This window comes from Bison bison, unplaced genomic scaffold, assembly GCF_000754665.1.
Source record: "Bison bison bison isolate TAMUID 2011002044 unplaced genomic scaffold, Bison_UMD1.0 scf7180017863790, whole genome shotgun sequence".
In the NCBI taxonomy this organism is placed as follows: domain Eukaryota; kingdom Metazoa; phylum Chordata; class Mammalia; order Artiodactyla; family Bovidae; genus Bison; species Bison bison.
Genome location: NW_011494362.1, coordinates 1,030,170 through 1,046,619, shown reverse-complemented (window position 1 = coordinate 1,046,619; position 16,450 = coordinate 1,030,170). Strand labels below are relative to the sequence as shown.

At 40.9% G+C, this 16,450-nt stretch overlaps 1 protein-coding gene across 1 annotated transcript in view; it reads left to right on the top strand.

Moving 5' to 3' along the window:
- The window catches only part of KLF3 (Kruppel-like factor 3 (basic)), a 28,471-nt gene extending 15,471 nt beyond the window's left edge, over positions 1-13,000 (top strand). Inside the window, exons 4-6 of the mRNA XM_010833595.1 lie at positions 497-647; positions 6,078-6,238; positions 9,022-13,000. Of these exons, the coding sequence (XP_010831897.1) occupies positions 497-647; positions 6,078-6,238; positions 9,022-9,203 (494 nt within the window). The 3' untranslated portion in view covers positions 9,204-13,000. The remainder of the gene's footprint in view (positions 1-496; positions 648-6,077; positions 6,239-9,021) is intronic.
- Positions 13,001-16,450: the final 3,450 nt, after the last annotated feature.

Here is a 16,450-nt window from a genome sequence, read left to right as displayed (position 1 = left end):
GCCTCCAGGCTCTAACGCCAGATGGTCTGAGGTGGAGCTGACATAATAATAGAAATAAAGTGCATGATAAATGTAACGGGCTTGATTCACCCACACCCCACACTCCCCACCCCAGTCCATGGAAAAACTGTCTTCCACAAAACCGGTCCCTGGTGCCACAAAGATTGGAGATGGCTGCTTTAGACCATGTGATAACTAATTGCTATTAAAAGCCAGCTTGTTTACTGATTGGTCAGAGGCAGCAGGTGGTTGTAAAAGGAGATAACCAAAAGTCATAAGGAAGAAATCCCCTGGGGGCCATGTCTTAAAAGTCCAACTTCCTACATAGTGTTTGCTAACAAAGTAAGAATTCCAGCCCCAGGTTCATTTCTGCTGTCATTTTGCCAAAGGTAGATACTCACACATGAGTGTGGTAGCTAGAAGCTGTGGGATAAACTTTTAAAGGCTGACATTGGTAAAGTGTACATAGAGTAACTTTTCTATTTTTATTTTTTAGTACCTGTAATTGAATCATATGAGAAGCCTATATTGCAGAAAAAAATTAAAATAGAACCTGGGATCGAACCACAGAGGACAGATTATTATCCCGAAGAAATGTCACCCCCTTTAATGAACTCAGTGTCCCCCCCGCAAGCATTGTTGCAAGAGTAAGTATACTGAGGTCTACCCGGCAGTTGCATAGCAGCGTGCATCTCAGAACTGGAATGGAAGCCCGAGCTTCCGACGAGGGATGTGGTGTGGATTGCTAGGACCGCCTGGTCGTTTGGGGCAGCCCCTGGGCCAGATGGAATCTCTCCAGATCAATGTGCTCTGTTATACTCCTTGTGTCACTTTTCAGTGAATCGGTCACCCTTCATTTTGCCACTTTACCCCTTAAATCGTTTTTATCCTGTTTTTTTCTGTCCTTCCAGACTATGTGTATATAGTCCTCCCATCATCTTTATCCCAATGTGGATTGAATTTGGTGTTCTAGATATCCCACTTAAGGTTGGATCCTGAAAACTCTTTATGGGATCACTGTCCTTCCTATTGTCAGTTCTTATAAAGCACAGTGTTTCTGTGATGGGGTATGGCTTTGATCAGAAATTTCAGGCCAACCACAAAGCCCAGGAAAGATTCTCCAAAACCAGTCCTATGGCAACAGAAAGTTGACAATGTTGCTCAGAGAAGCTTGGCTTTGAAAGAACTCCTTCTCCAGTCTTTTTCATTGTGTGTGCCCTAGAATGTTCAATCTGCTTTAGAATGCCATCCAGTAGAAAGTTTACACTGTATATCCATCAGTATCCGGGCACCTGAACAGTGGTTTAACTTGCTGTCATATGAGGGCGTCACACACGGGCTATATAACGTCATTATTGTGGTTTGCACTATCCTTGACTTCTCCCAGGGTTTACACTGGGGGCTGAGCTTGCAGTAGGTACAGACATCATCTTCGGGCCCAACATCTTTGATCCCAGCTCTGCTCTCTGCCATATGTGTGACCTTGGCCTAGCCACTTAGTCCTTTGCCCCTGCTCTCTCTTTATTTACGTTATTGGTTATAATTAATTTTTCTTATGGTCCTTTCAACATCGGGTTTAAGGACCAGCTGCCTAGTACAGAGGAAGTACAACAGTTATTGTCTCCTCAGACTCCCTTCTGTCACTTTCCTCCCCATATCACTTTTTCTCCAGCTTTCTGCCCCCCTTTCTGCTTTATCTTCTGCATTCCTCTCTCCCTTATATAACAAATTCTGTAACAGAATATGAATTCTCTGGTTTTAGAACAGCTGTTTTCTGGAACTTCAAATAAATTCTGGTTGTATCTACATTCAACCCAAGTAGGTGCATTCGTAATAGCTCATGGGTTAATTATCATTTGAACCAAATCAGTTGTTTTTTTTTTTTGCGGGGGTGTGGTTGGGGGGTGGAGTTCATCCACTCTCTGATACATGAGAAGAAGAAAATGAATCTCCTGCCCCAGCTGCACCAGTAGGGAGACTGTCTGATGGTCTTTTCATTGTTATCCTTCACAATTGCATAGCACTCCTTTCCCACAAAATTAAAAAAAAAAAAAAAGGAACTTTTCCAAGTGTTTTCAAAGGAGTTATTTCATTTTCCCAAAACAAGCATGTGAGAGTCAGAGCAAATAGAGAACTGATGAGCCAAGACATAGTGAGTCTCCTGTGATCACACCATTAACAACAGCAGAGGGCACCTGGGCTGATCTCCTGGTTCCAGATGTGTGCTCTTCCTGCCAGTTTTAGATCATATCTAGCCAGTTGCATCTGCTTCTGTACTTGAGTGGAAGGAAAAACAGACCAACCAAAATGGGGGGCTTCCCTGGTGGCTCAGTGGTAAAGAATCCACCTGCAATGTAGGAGACATGGGTTGGATCCCTGGGTCAGGAAGATCCCTTGGAGGAGGAAATAGCAACCCACTTCTCTTGCCTGAAAATCCCATGGACAGAGGAGCCTAGTGGGCTACAATTTATGGGGTCGCAAAGAGTCAGACACAATTTAGTGACTAAACAACAACAAACCAAAATGGACACGGCTGAATTGCCTCTTTTTTAGAATGAGGTATGTCTCTGCAAGGTAACTGGTAACATGGCTTAGCACTTGTAATTGTTCATGAACAGATGATAAAAAAGATGCTCTAAAGCCAGCTGCTCACAAAGGGAGGGGTCCATTGACTATAAGGGGTTATTCCAAAGTCTAAGTTATTATGAATTACAATGTAACACATTTCCGAAGAAGAATATTTGAAGGCAATATTCTGTGCTCTGAATGCTGCTGAAAAGAAAGCATCTCTTTTTTAAGTAATATTCTTTTGATGATCTCAAGTTAAATGGCTTTTAATGATTAATGAGTAATGTGCTTCTTCTAATGCTGATCTAAGAATGCATTTTGTCTCTCAGAAAATTGAACAGAGTAGCCACAACTGGAACATGTACTCTTTAAGTAATTCTCTCACAGATGTGATTAAGTAATGTCTTGGAGTATGCCCAGTAGCAGCCCACATAGGAAACCAGCTAGCCAGGAAAGAATCACTGGAAACCAAATGCCTGGTACCATTTCAATGAGGCAGCCCCAATATTTGCCTTAGGAAGCCATTCCTTTTCAGGGGAGGACTACAGCTTTGAAATCCATTTTGCTTAATCATAAAGTTGTACCTTTAGAAATATTCATAAAGTCACTCAGATTCCTTTTGTTATTTATTTACATGTATGAAAGTGTATTTAGAACAAAATCTTGAAGATCAGGTTTCCCCATTGAGTTGTGTGCATGAAATTGTAGCAAACTTCACACGAATGAGCTTGGACTTCCCCGATGGTCCAGTGGTTAAGAATCTGCCTGCCAATGCAGGGGACACAGGTTCGATCCCTGGTCCAGGAAGATTCCACATGCTTCATGGCGACTAAGCCTGTGGGCCATAACTACTGAGCCCACGAACCCTAGAGCCCGTGCTCCAAAATAAGAAAAGCCACCTCAGTGAGAAGCTCTTGCACCCCAACTAGAGAGCAGCCCTCATTCTCCTATGACTGGAGAAAGCCTGTGAAGACCCAGTGCAGCCATTAATAAACAGCGGAAAAATTAAAAAGAGGGATCAGCTTAATTCAAAACAATGACCAGGTCTCTGGTATTTACTAGGTATTCTAACTTCCTACTTATAAAGATCTCAAAACAACCTCCTTAAAAATAAGCTGTGAAGAGAGCAAGGATGAATGAAATCCCAAGATCCTGAGCCTCAACCTATACCAATGTCTTGCCCTTTCAAGATGGACTGCTGACCCCTCTCAAGAGTATTACTGACTTCCAATGCTGCCAGCATCTCTGGACCCTAGAGTAGAGATTCATGGTCTGGTGTTAGGACATCCCCCCCAAAATTCCTCAAGACTAGACAACTGTAAGGACGAAGTTTGCAAGTGGATTTCTGAACCTTGAAATATCAACAGCTACCTTTGAGCAGATTTTTCATCTGGACCAAATGTTAAGTGCTTTGTGTGCATCACTCACAGCAGCGTTCTGAGATCCGATTAATAGACCCATTTTACAGAGAGGAAACTGAGGCACGGAGAATGTAACTACCTTGCCTGGGGTCTACCTTTTAGGGTACCTTTTTTGAGCCTGACATTTTTACAAAGTGAGTAACTGAAACAGTGATCATAATTACTACCCAGAAACTATTAGATTCCCAACCTTTAAAATCTAATAACTGGGAGAGACTTCTGAACTCATCTGGGATTCTCTCCCAGTGTCTCAGAAGCACATAAGATACATTTAACTGTTCATTTTTTTCCTTCAGCACTTTATTTCCTAAAGTTCTCTTAAGATGAAAATTTTGAGTCATGACATTAAAGTTGAAATTTTAAAGTAAACTGATAAACTTTTTTTTTTATTGAAGGATCTTAATAATGGGCTTTTATATTAAAAAAAAAAAACTGTCCATAAATCTCTTCACTTACCTATTTTCTGTTACTTATACATTTATGTAACTGAAGTCCTTGTTCCCTACCCCACCCCCACCCCCCACTAGTTCATGTTCACTTTTCCATGTATCTAAACTGGCTAAACTTCATTCTTCCGTATCGTCCCTCTAAGCATCAGGGTAGGAAGGTAAAGTGAAAGTGAAGTGAAGTCGCTCAGTCGTGTCCGACCCTCAGCGACCCCACGGACTGCAGCCTTCCAGGCTCCTCTGTCCATGGGATTTTCCAGGCAAGAGTACTAAGTGATACTCAAAACTGACAGTTTAAAAAAAATAGAAAAACACACAGTTTTCTTTGCTAATAATTGAGAAATAAGTAAGGTCACTCGAGATAAAATGAACCTTTTTATTCTCTTCCTAGTCACTTCTTTGGGTGCCTGAAAAAGTTGTTGATAAGAGATGTATTTATTAATATATTTTTACCAAGATAAATAAGTTTTATTTCAGGAACTAAGTATTTATTTTCCTTTCCACCAGTCTTTCCCCCCTACCTGCCCCCTATGTTCTTGTATAACATTTTAAGAAATTTAGATTCATACTTTGTCTTTTGTCCCAGTTAGAGACCAACTACATAAGCTTGTAATGTATCAAGTAATTAGTAATTAGGGAAGCGAATGGATGGATTAGAACTTGTTAATTACTTACATCAATCAGCAGGAGAAGCCTGAGAAAACTACAAATTTTTCCTGGCTCTTCCTCATCTGCCATTTCTCTCCACCAACTTCCTTTCTGAAAAAGAGGAAGTTCATAGTAATGATGTTTAACAGGATTTTATTTCAAACCCCTCCCCCCACCCCAGAAAGGTATGAAGGCACAGGAAAAGGCGGGTGTGGGAGAGGAGCCAGGAAGGTGGGGAGGATGGCGGGCATCTGCTGAGGGCCCTGGAGCTGCACCTGGGTTCTGGGTGAGGTGCTCCCTCGCCTGACCACTAGCCCTGCCTCAAGTTCTCTCCCAAGGAGGAATACCAGTGACAGTAAAGGTCTGAGTTTGTTAAGACAGCATGCCAACTTTTTTTTTTTTTGAAGATCAAAATCAAATGTAAGTCTCTTTAAGAGACTCAAACTAAATGCCAGTTACATAGAGGATAAAATAGATACATCCTACAGTGTGGTTGCCTGAGACTTAGGAGTTTGACCTCTTATGTTTTCCCCGAAAGAACAGTAAACAGAAACCAGAGCGGCCTGTGAGAAGACAAGAAGTACAGTGTTTAGCCTCCGACCACCAAATTCTGCAAAGCAAATTTCTATTGAGGGAAAGACCCTCCCAGCACTCCACACCTCCCTCTAGCATAGCACCTAACCCTTCTTACTGTCATTACTTATCTACATGTCTGTCTCCCCCTAGAGTGTGAGCTCCTCCAGGGCAGGAACCCTGTTTTTATTCATCTTTGTGTCCCGGTGCCAAGCACAGTGCCTGGCTCATGGTAGGTGCTCACTCCATGTTTGTTGAATGAATATAGCAGTGCTTCTTGGGTTGATCAGCTAATTTCTTTCTGTTTATTTTGTTGGGTTTTTTGTTTGTTTGTTTCTGCCCGGTGTTGTTAATGCTTTTGGTAGCCTGAAGACAAGGATCTTGCACCTCACCATTTTGCATTTGACATTGGCTTTCCTAGGAATCACCCTTCAGTCATCGTGCAGCCCGGGAAGAGACCTTTACCTGTGGAATCCCCAGACACACAAAGGAAGCGGAGAATACACAGATGTGATTATGACGGATGCAACAAAGTGTACACTAAAAGCTCTCACTTGAAAGCACACAGAAGAACACATACAGGTATTAAGAGACTCGCTTCATTTACCTTCTTAAGAAGTACTGGAATGGAGTGTTAAATGTTCCGTCTTTGAGAGATTACTACAGAGAAATTTTTTCAGGCATCTTGAAAGTTACCATAGTCAGCTACAGCTGTCTGTCGTCAGTTGTGAAGAATGATGTTTCTGATGATGATGTGTTTTTATAATAGAACATAGTCAGGGTTATCTGCATAACAAGGTCTCTCACAACCACGTGCAGTTCTCTGGTCTCTGTAGTAAGAGGGAGAGAAGGGCATGACGGTTCCACTGGGAGCAGAGGGGAAAGTGCCCTTAACCATGGGCCTGTGTTATCAAAGATGTGGCCTTCATGTAGGCTGTCATTTAATAAATGTTGTATGTTAAAGAATAGTTCTTCATGCAGAACAAGTAAATGCAACAGTTAATAGAAATGGAATTCAAATGGAAATGGAAGTCATTGAAGGGAAGAAAAGTAAAGAAATATTGGTAATTATCATCTTCTAAAAGTGAGGGAGCTTGTATGCCATTGTCTGCCATATTTGTTCTAGGGTATTTTCCAGCTTGCCAGGTGTTGAATGTAGAGCAGGCGAGGCAGATCTTATAAAAACTGTTAAATAGGTGAAGAAAACAAAGTTGTCCCCTGGGCTCATGAACAAAACATCTTAAGGAATTCATACAAAACTATTTTAAACAAACCTGACTAATTGCAGTTAGCAGTGGTGATTAATGTTTATGGGAGGCCTCATCTGACATGACCTAAAGTCTTCGATGTGAAAATCTAGCATAATAGTCATCTGCCTCTCTGTACATTTCCTTAACACAGAATGTAGGGGTTTTGGAGCCTTGTGAGTCATTCTGGTTAGAAATATTTACAAAGAGAACAATCTGGGATTCGGAAGAGGAAAGGAACTAAAGTGTCTGGCAGAGTGGAAGTGAAGTTTTTTAGTACATCCTGCAGAGGAGGCAGAGGAATCCATCCTGCACACAACTGTCCTTCGGTTTCTTCACAGTGTTACTGTGGAGAGAGCTGAGGGCAGCAACCTTGCGGTTAGGGGATCACCCAAAGATTCGGGAATGCCTCTCCAGGGGCATGAATGGGACCTGAGAGGTGGATGTTACCACATGCCAGCATAAGATTAAAAAGACACTGGGTATTTGGATAACAATTTAGATGTAGGAAAAATTATCTCTTACATGTATATTCTGTGCAATAAAGTAGGTAGGATAAATTCTGAGTATCATCGAAATTCTAAGGAATGGCAGTCCTTTAAGGTTTCTGGAAAACTGAGGAGACAGTAAATGGAAATGAATCTGTGATGCCCATTACCCATTATTACTAGTTTAAACAGGTAAAAGTGCTGTTAGCTGCCTTTTTATTAATAAAGACCTTCATACTGACTGTCCTTGTGACTTCCCCACAAGTAAGTAAGTAAGTAAGTGAAAGGCACTCAGTTAGTTGTCCAACTCTTTGCGACCCCATGGACCATACAGTCCATGGAATTCTCCAGGCCAGAATACTGGAGTAGGTAGCCGTTCCCTTCTCCAGGGCATCTTCTCGACCCAGGGATCAAACCCAGGTCTCCCACATTGCAGGCAGATTCTTTACCAACTAAGCCTGTGACTCCCCAACAAGGGTCTTCTTTTTCTCACCTGTGAATTATCCTTGCCCAGGAGAGAGTTGCAGAAACCTGACATCCCCTGACAGGGTGGGGAGAAATTACTCTGTTTTCATTAAAGCATTATACTTAGGCATTGGTGGTGTTGTCTAATCAAAAAGCAAAATGTTGAAATCCCTGACAAATATTTCAGTTCATAGGGACTAAGGGACTTTACATTTTTAGAAAACTATTGAATAAGAAAATCCCACAGACTTTGAATTTGGGCTTCTCATTGAATGGATAATGCCTCATGTAGCTAAATTCCTAAATAGGTTTACAACTTGAAGGTTGGCAAATACAGATCACTGTGTATTAAGAACAAGTTTGTCGCTAATATTGAGGGCAAACCCAAAAGTATTTAGTAGCCCCTTAGAGTGGATTTCAGTGCCATAAATATGCTTTGCTGCTGCTGCTGTTGCTAAGTTGCTTCAGTCGTGTCCGACTCTGTGACCCCATAGATGGCAGCCCACCAGGCTCCGCCGTCCCTGGGATTCTCCAGGCAATATGCTTTAAGAACTCTTAAAAATCCACTCTTCCCCCCTTTTGGGGACCAGAAAGCCAATTACATATTAAGACAGTTTCTTTTTCTTGTATGTCCCCTAGTGGTTCATTCATACGGCACTATTATTGAGGAACAAATGTTTGATCATATCTTGGAAATAATGTTTGTCAAGAGCTATTTTTCTTAACTTTTTATTTTATATTGGAGTACGGCCTGTTAACATGGGCTTCCCTGGTGGCTCAGATGGTAAAGAATCTGTCTGCAATGCAGAAGACCCGAGTTCAATCCCTGGGTTGAGAAGATCCCCAGGAGAAGGAATGATTACCCACTCCAGTATTCTTACCTGGAGAATCCCAAGAACAGAGGAGCTTAGTGGGCTATGGTCCATGGGGTCACAAAGAGTCAAACACAACTGAGTGACTAAGCTCAAAGCCTATTGAGAGTGTTGTAATAGTTTCAGATGGACAGCAAAGGTGCTGAGCCTTGCATATACGCATATGCATTCCTCCCCCAAACTCCCTTCCCACTGTCAAGAGCTTTACCTCAAAAATATTTGCTGTCTTTAATTGTTAATATCCTTTTGTTATTAGAAAAAAAAATAAGCTCCTTTCCCCCACCTCTCTGCAGGAGAAAAACCCTACAAATGTACGTGGGAAGGATGCACATGGAAATTTGCTCGGTCTGATGAACTCACAAGACATTTCCGGAAACACACTGGAATCAAACCTTTCCAGTGTCCAGACTGTGACCGCAGCTTCTCCCGCTCCGACCACCTTGCTCTGCACAGGAAGCGCCACATGCTCGTGTGAACACCTCCGCCGCCCGCCTCAGCGTGGCCCCCCACCCTCCAGCTCTCTCTCTATTCTCCTTCCCATCAGCTAACTCATTTTTTACATGTACATTTTAATTTCGATTCAGCTGGTCTGAATCTGAATTTATATCATTCAAACTTCCATATGGTCAGTAGTAAATATCCTCTAATCCTCCCTCCTCTCCTTACCACGGGTCAGACCTAAAGAATGTGAACACTTTTTTTTTTTCTGGGGATGCTAAGCAAACCCTTCTTAGAGATACGTTTAATGTAATGAAAACAAGGGAACATGTAAACTAACATAACCAATTGTCGGTTTCTCCATGTATTCCTCAAGAGAACATCAAAGTAAATGTATTAGACGTACAGTATCCAGCCTGCTAGTCCTTGCCAGAGACATCCAGACCTATGTGCCCTGTGATCATGTTTGGTGCTCCACAGCAAAAAGAAGGGCATCAGCTTTCACAGATACCTAGACTTGCAGCCAGCTGTCTGGCTAGTACAGTCAGCTCTTCCATTGTCCTTCACGTATCTGGCTTGTCAACTTGAATTTGTCACTTCATCTAAATGTACATCCTTTAACCTCCTTTGTGCCTGCAGCTACTTGGGAGGTCTTTGCCACCACTGGGAAGGGAGCCAGAGCTGCTGATTTAGGTGGGTGATGTCTGTCAGTTGAGGGGATGGATGCTCTATTTGCCTAGCATGGAGTTGGAGCAAAGAGGCATGGAACAGAAGCAGAGCAGGGTGGGCAGAGGAGGAAGCCATCTATTCCTGCTGGGCAAGGGCTTTCTGGTGAGACTTCATCATTTTGTAGCTGGGCAGAGCATTCAGAGTTTCAGTCTCTCTGCATGTTCAGCTGTGCAGAATCCTATTGCAAAGGACTTCTCCATGCACCTGTCTCCGTTTCTACAATGTCCTTAATGTGGATCACCAAGCGTTGATCATAGGAATGCCACAAAAATATCTGCCCAGAAATGATAAAAAAAATCTTTTGGGTAAGGATATGAATGGCCTTCTTTTATCCCACCTATTTAATAGCTTTTTTGCAAACAGGAAAACTTTGAGTGGTAATTGTGTTCCCCTATCCAATTAATCATGGAACCTTCATATGGAAACTTTTCTGTTTGAGCTGCAAAGTGCCTAATTGGCTGTCATCTGTGTTCAAAACACATATCATAAATAAGCGTCTGCTAATGCTTTAATAGATTCCTTCGATCTAAGACCTGAGTGACACTATTTGTAAATATAAATAGTTGTGAAGCACACATACCTTTCTTGATTTCTGAAAAATCTGGAAAACCACAGTTCAGGGATTCATAAATGTAGCTCAAATTCCCAAATGTTTACTGTCGGAGCTGGCGATCTCCTGTCATTATCAAATATCCCATCAGGAAAGAACAAACTGAAAATGACTCGTGTTTATGTTGAAGATTAATAGCACCATTATTTTAGGGGAAGTTTTTCAAAAGCAGGCTTTTGAGCACCATAGTGTAAATGCCAATAAAAATAATCTACGCATAGAAATGCCATTGGTCCTAAATTTGAAGAAAGTGGGCGACGGTGGTCTAGTGTGGGTGCATGTAAGTAAATGCGCATTCATCCCTCGAGAAAGGAAGGAGGAGCAGAGAGAAGGACGGAATCCTGAAGATTCATCCCAGCCACAACTCAGGATCCAACGCAACCGTAACTGGGAGGAATATACTGTTCAGTTGTTTTTAAAACATCAGTGCATGAGTGATTCTGGAGGCCTGCGATCGTGTGGGGAGCTTACTTTGATGGCGCCATGTTAATAAAAGTGAGTTGTAGGGACTGCGCACTTAAGAGATCCCGCTTATCAGCCCTCAGATCCAACTGAAAGGAGATGTAGTTGAGAAATGCAGAGTAATTTGTTATGTGGCACTTGGTTTTATTTTCTTTATTTTTTTCTTAAGCACTGCAAAATTTGTTTAGAATATTAAACCATCCTTATGAGGCTTTTTTTTTTTTTTTGCAACTATGACGTGAATTGAGGGATTTCTTTTGAAAAATGGCTCTTGGAAAAGTAGGTATTGTCTATATTGTAGATGCTTAGTCACATTCATGCCAAAGTGTCGATAGTTTGAAATGGTTCTTCCACAACACACCGAAGAATAAAGTTGGAGTGCAAAGAACATTTTTTTTTTTTTAAATGAGCTAACCAGTTTGTGCATGTTCTAACCCATCTTGAGGATGGGAAAAGAGTCAAAAAAGGGTAGAAAGTTGATCTTTGCATAATTAGCTTTGAGTCAAAGTCCAGCTGATAGAAAGCTTCATGGGTTCTCATGAAATTTAATTCGTGTTTGCTATAGCATATTTAAATTTTTTTCAAAAAAGCAAGCAGGACCCTGCAAAGACTTATTACATTAGTATTCAACTGATTAGATATGGTAACAAAGATACACTTCATAACAAGGATACACTTCAACTCTGAAAATAAAGCAACCCAGGAAGCTTTTTTCTGTTCCCATGCTTGCCTTTATACTTCAGTTACCAATTGGCTGTTAACCAAATTTTCCTTTTTTATATATATTTGTATTTTAATATGATAGTTGAGAAATTTAGTATCTTAGTAATTTTTAGCTGTTATTGTGGAAGACCTCCAAGACAAGATAAGGTACCCTTGAACATGTGGTTTTAATGATATGCCATGTTACTATCAATGGTGATTTTAATTTTTAATATTTTAAATTGATGAGAATGATTTGTAAACATGAAGTTGGTGTTGTATAAATTCTGTTGGTTATAGAATTTCTTTGATGATTATCCAAGTGTCCTCCTGGGGCAGAAGTCAGAAAAATTAAATCTGCAACCATCATAATTTTAGAGTTCTAAAATGTGAACCTATGTCATAAATGGGCATTAACATTCTAAATCACCTGGTTTGGAGAATGTGTTAGCAGCATAGCTATGTTCAACTAAGGAAATGGCTAAATACCAGAAGTTTCCAGAGCCTTGGAACAGATTTACAGGGGAACTCTATATGTATGTGTATATTTTATTAAACACCCATCTGCACTATTCAGTGTTGCACTAATGTGGAATTTGAAAAACTATATTGCTGATACTGTATATCTGCACATCATTCCTGATTAGATTGTTTAAAAGACAATCTCAAAGGTCTAAGGTTTTAAAATAATTTGGTTGGTTTGAAAATACACAGTCATCTTGAAGGAATCACTGTCATGCATGAAGTTGCTCAGAGTGGTCTTTATTCTCTTCTTGGTCAAGGTTAACAATTTCTAAATGATTGCAAATTCACTTAAATAATACATTTACAAAGCCATTTTACATGCATTAAACGAGGGCTACAACAATATTATGTTTTACAAATACTAGCACTTTTTTTTTTGCTGTTATGTACTTAGTGTTAGAGGGTCAAAATAATCTTTCTGCTTAGCATCTCTTAAACCATACCTGCAAATATAGCAGGATTATTACATTTACAGTACTTTAATACTTGTATAAACTATGCAGAAATTTTTAATAAAGTGTAATATATTTTATAAGCTAATAAGACTGAATGGGTAAAGGTTTTTAGCATGCATTAGTATACTTGCAAATACTGAAACATTTTGGTAATCTTTCTTACTAAAGATGTGAATGTTTAATGTTCCTTCTCTGTTTCTACTCTGTAGTCCAATGGGAATTCAGTAATGACATTTTGTCATGTCAAACTGTGAACATAAATTTGTACTGTACAGTCCTCATATACTATATACAGTATGCAATATATGTATTATATACTTGTTAATAAAACCATCAGAATATTAAATGTGATCATGTGATTACTATATATACAGTGATCACTAGGAACAAAACTTACTAGCAAAGTAACCTGAAAGAGACCCTTAGTTACAAATTTCAAAGTAAATCATCTTTTAATAGGCAGTCATTAATGGAGGGAAAGAAAAGCAGCTCTAACTGGGGGATACACTATATGAGTTAACTCAACCTTAAAGCTGTGTCCCTGGTCTTCTGATAAGAAATTTTCTAAGTACAAACCATAAACTTGGAGACAAGCCAGTATGAACCTCACCTAGTGCATTCTTGGAATGTTTTATTATGATCCTGCTGCTGCTGCAAAGTCGCTTTAGTCTTGTCTGACTCTGTGCAACCCCATAGATGGCAGCCCACCAGGCTCCTCTGTCCCAGGGATTCTCCAGGCAAGAATATTGGAGTGGGTTGCCATTTCCTTCTCCCTATTATGACCCTACCTACCTCCAAAAAGAATTTTCAGTTTCATGTGTGTAATAACTTTAAATTTTTTAATAAAAGATCAAAATTCATAACTTGGACAGTGGGGAGTCAGAAATTATATCTGGATAAACATGATTTCTTTAAGCCTTCAATAAGCCATGTCTGTGGACACTGCTGTGTCCTTCACATTTAGAGTTTCTAAGACAAAACCTCTCAGAACCCCTAAATGTAATTGAAGCTGGCTTTTTAGCTCTCTCAACAGCTTCCTCCAGCAGACTTCATCTTAGCAGAACACAAAATAATGTCCAACTGGTGCTGGTCACAAGATGCAACTTCACGGATTGGATGGGGGAAGAAAGATGGGGAGAGGCTGAATTCAGCCTTCGAGTACTCTCCATCAGCGTTCTCCAGGGAACTTCTCTGCTTTTATATTGTGATAGTTGACTGCAAGCTCTAAAAGTATTTTATGTGACTATTGCATTCTAATGGCATGTCACCTTGAATTAGTCCAAATGATTGGTTGCAGTCCTCCACTACATATGGGATAGAAGGTACTACCTGCTGAGTTGAAAATGCGACCTAGTCATCTAAGGAAATCTGCCTGAGTGAGTGATCAGAATGATGACAAATACAGGTTTTATGAGAAACTAAATTCTTTGAGGAATGGTTGAACAAATTAAGATGTTTAACACACACACCAAATATACAACCATTGCCCAATATTTTATATGCTGTAAGGTTGAGGAAGAGATTAGGAGCCTGGCTAGGGGCAAGTTATCAAGTCTAGTATGCCTTCAAGGAAAGAAGTGGCTCTGTTAAGGGAAGGATGGGTTCAGACGGTAGTGAAAATGCCGACTAGGTGGCTCAATGGGTAAAGAATCTGCCTGCAATGCAAGAGATGCAGGAGACGCGGGTTTGATCCCTGGGTTGGGAAGATCCCCTGGATAAGTAAATGACAACCCATTCCAGTATTCTTGCCTTGTACAGTATTATCCCACAGAGGAGCTTGGCGGGCTACCGTCAAAGAATCTCAAAGAGTCGGACACAACTAAAGCTGCTGAGCAGGCATGCATAGGTGTCTGAGTTGAACGAACAGACCAGAGTGACCTGTGTGTACACACAAAACAATAAATTGCCTTTCAAGGGTACATTTATTTTCTTGTTGTTCATTGTCTCAGTCATGTCTGACTGTATGACCCATGGACTGCTGCTGCACACAAGGCTTCCCTGTCCACTGTCTCCCGGAGTTTGCTCAAACTCTTGTCCATTGACTCAGTGATGCCATCCAACAATCTAATCCTCTATCGCCCTCTTCTGCCCTCAATCTTTCCCAGAATCAGCGTCTTTTCCAATGAGTTGGCTCTTTGCATCAAGTGGCCAAAGGTATTGGAGCTTCAACTTCAGCATCAGTCCTTCTAATGAATATTCAGGGTTGATTTCCTTTAGGTTTGACATTTATTTTAAGATATATAAACTGAACCTGTTACCACTTCCTATTATCTGAGCCAATAACAGACCTGGTGGCTGAATGAGACTGCATATGCAGAGTGTGATCCCCAAGTTAAAATGATGCATGCATCATTAGAATTCTTTTTAAGCTTATTCCTTTCTTGTGGGGAATAAGTTCTCACCAAATCTAGACATACTTATTGCTTTGAGTTCTGTTTGTTTTGTTCTGGTTTTGCATTCCCTGTAGGTATCCTGAGTGATCTAGAAGACAGAAACTGGATCTGCAGGTTCCTAGACTGTATCTCTCTTTCACATTAAACATGTCCAGTGTTTCTTCCTTCTGAAGACTCAGTGTATTAGTCATGGTTCTCTGGAGAAACAGAAACAATAGGACATATAGAAATGTTAAGTGTAGATATAAAGAGATTGTCAGTGTTAAATTGGAGGCTGAGAAGTCCCATGATCTGCCATTTACAAGCTAGAGACCCAGGGAAACCAATGATTAATTGTAGTCCAAAAGCCTCATAACCAGTGTAGTCAAAGGTGAAAATCCCAGTCTGGGGGCAGGAGAAGACCAATGTCACAGCTCGTGAAGACAGGAGGCAAAAGAAGCAAACTTCTCTTTAAACCTCTTAGTTTGCTGCAAGCCCCCGATTGGATGATGCCCACCCAAATTAGGGAAAAAATCTGCTTTACTGAGTGCACAGATTCAAATGCTAATCTCATAAAAAAACATTCTCACAGACACACCCAGAAACACTGTTTAATCCAAGCACTCTACAGCCCAGTCAGGTAAAGACCCTGATGCTGGGAAAGATTGAGGGCAGGAGGAAAAGGGGGCAACAGAGGATGAGATGGTTGGATAGTATCGACTCAGTGCACATGAGTTTGAGCAAACTCCGAGAGATAGTGAAGGACAGAGAAGCCTGGCATGCTGCAGTCCATGGGGTTGCAAAGAGTCAGACGTGGCTGAGCAACTGAACAACGACAACTACAACCCAGTCAAGGTGACATAAAGTTGACTGTCACACTCAGGAACTTCATCAGCCCAAGGACTTGGCTTCTAAAGAACTCTGTGTGGTAGAGGAGGCCATTGAGGACCTTTGAAGACCGTTTGCTAATATTTTCTCCCAGCTTGTGGCATGTCTTTCCATTCTCTTAACAGTATCTTTTGAATAGTGATGTGTTCAGTACTGATGAAGCTTAGTTGATCGATTTTTTTATTTTATGGATTATCTATATTTTTTTTTATGTCCTAAAAAATCTTTCAGAGAAGGCAGTGGTAACCCACGCCAGTACCCTTGCCTGGCAAATCCCATGGACGGAGGAGCCTGGTAGGCTGCAGTCCATAGGGTCTCTAGGAGTCGGACACGACTGAGCGACTTCACTTTCACTTTTCATTTTCATGCATTGGAGAAGGAGATGGCAACCCACTCCAGTGTTCTTACCTGGAGAATCCCAGGAACTGGGGAGCCTGATGGGCTGCCATCTATGGGGTCACACAGAGTCGGACACAACTGAAGCGACTTAGCAGCAAAAAATCTTTGCCTAACCCAAGATTACAAAGTTTTTTTTCTTTTT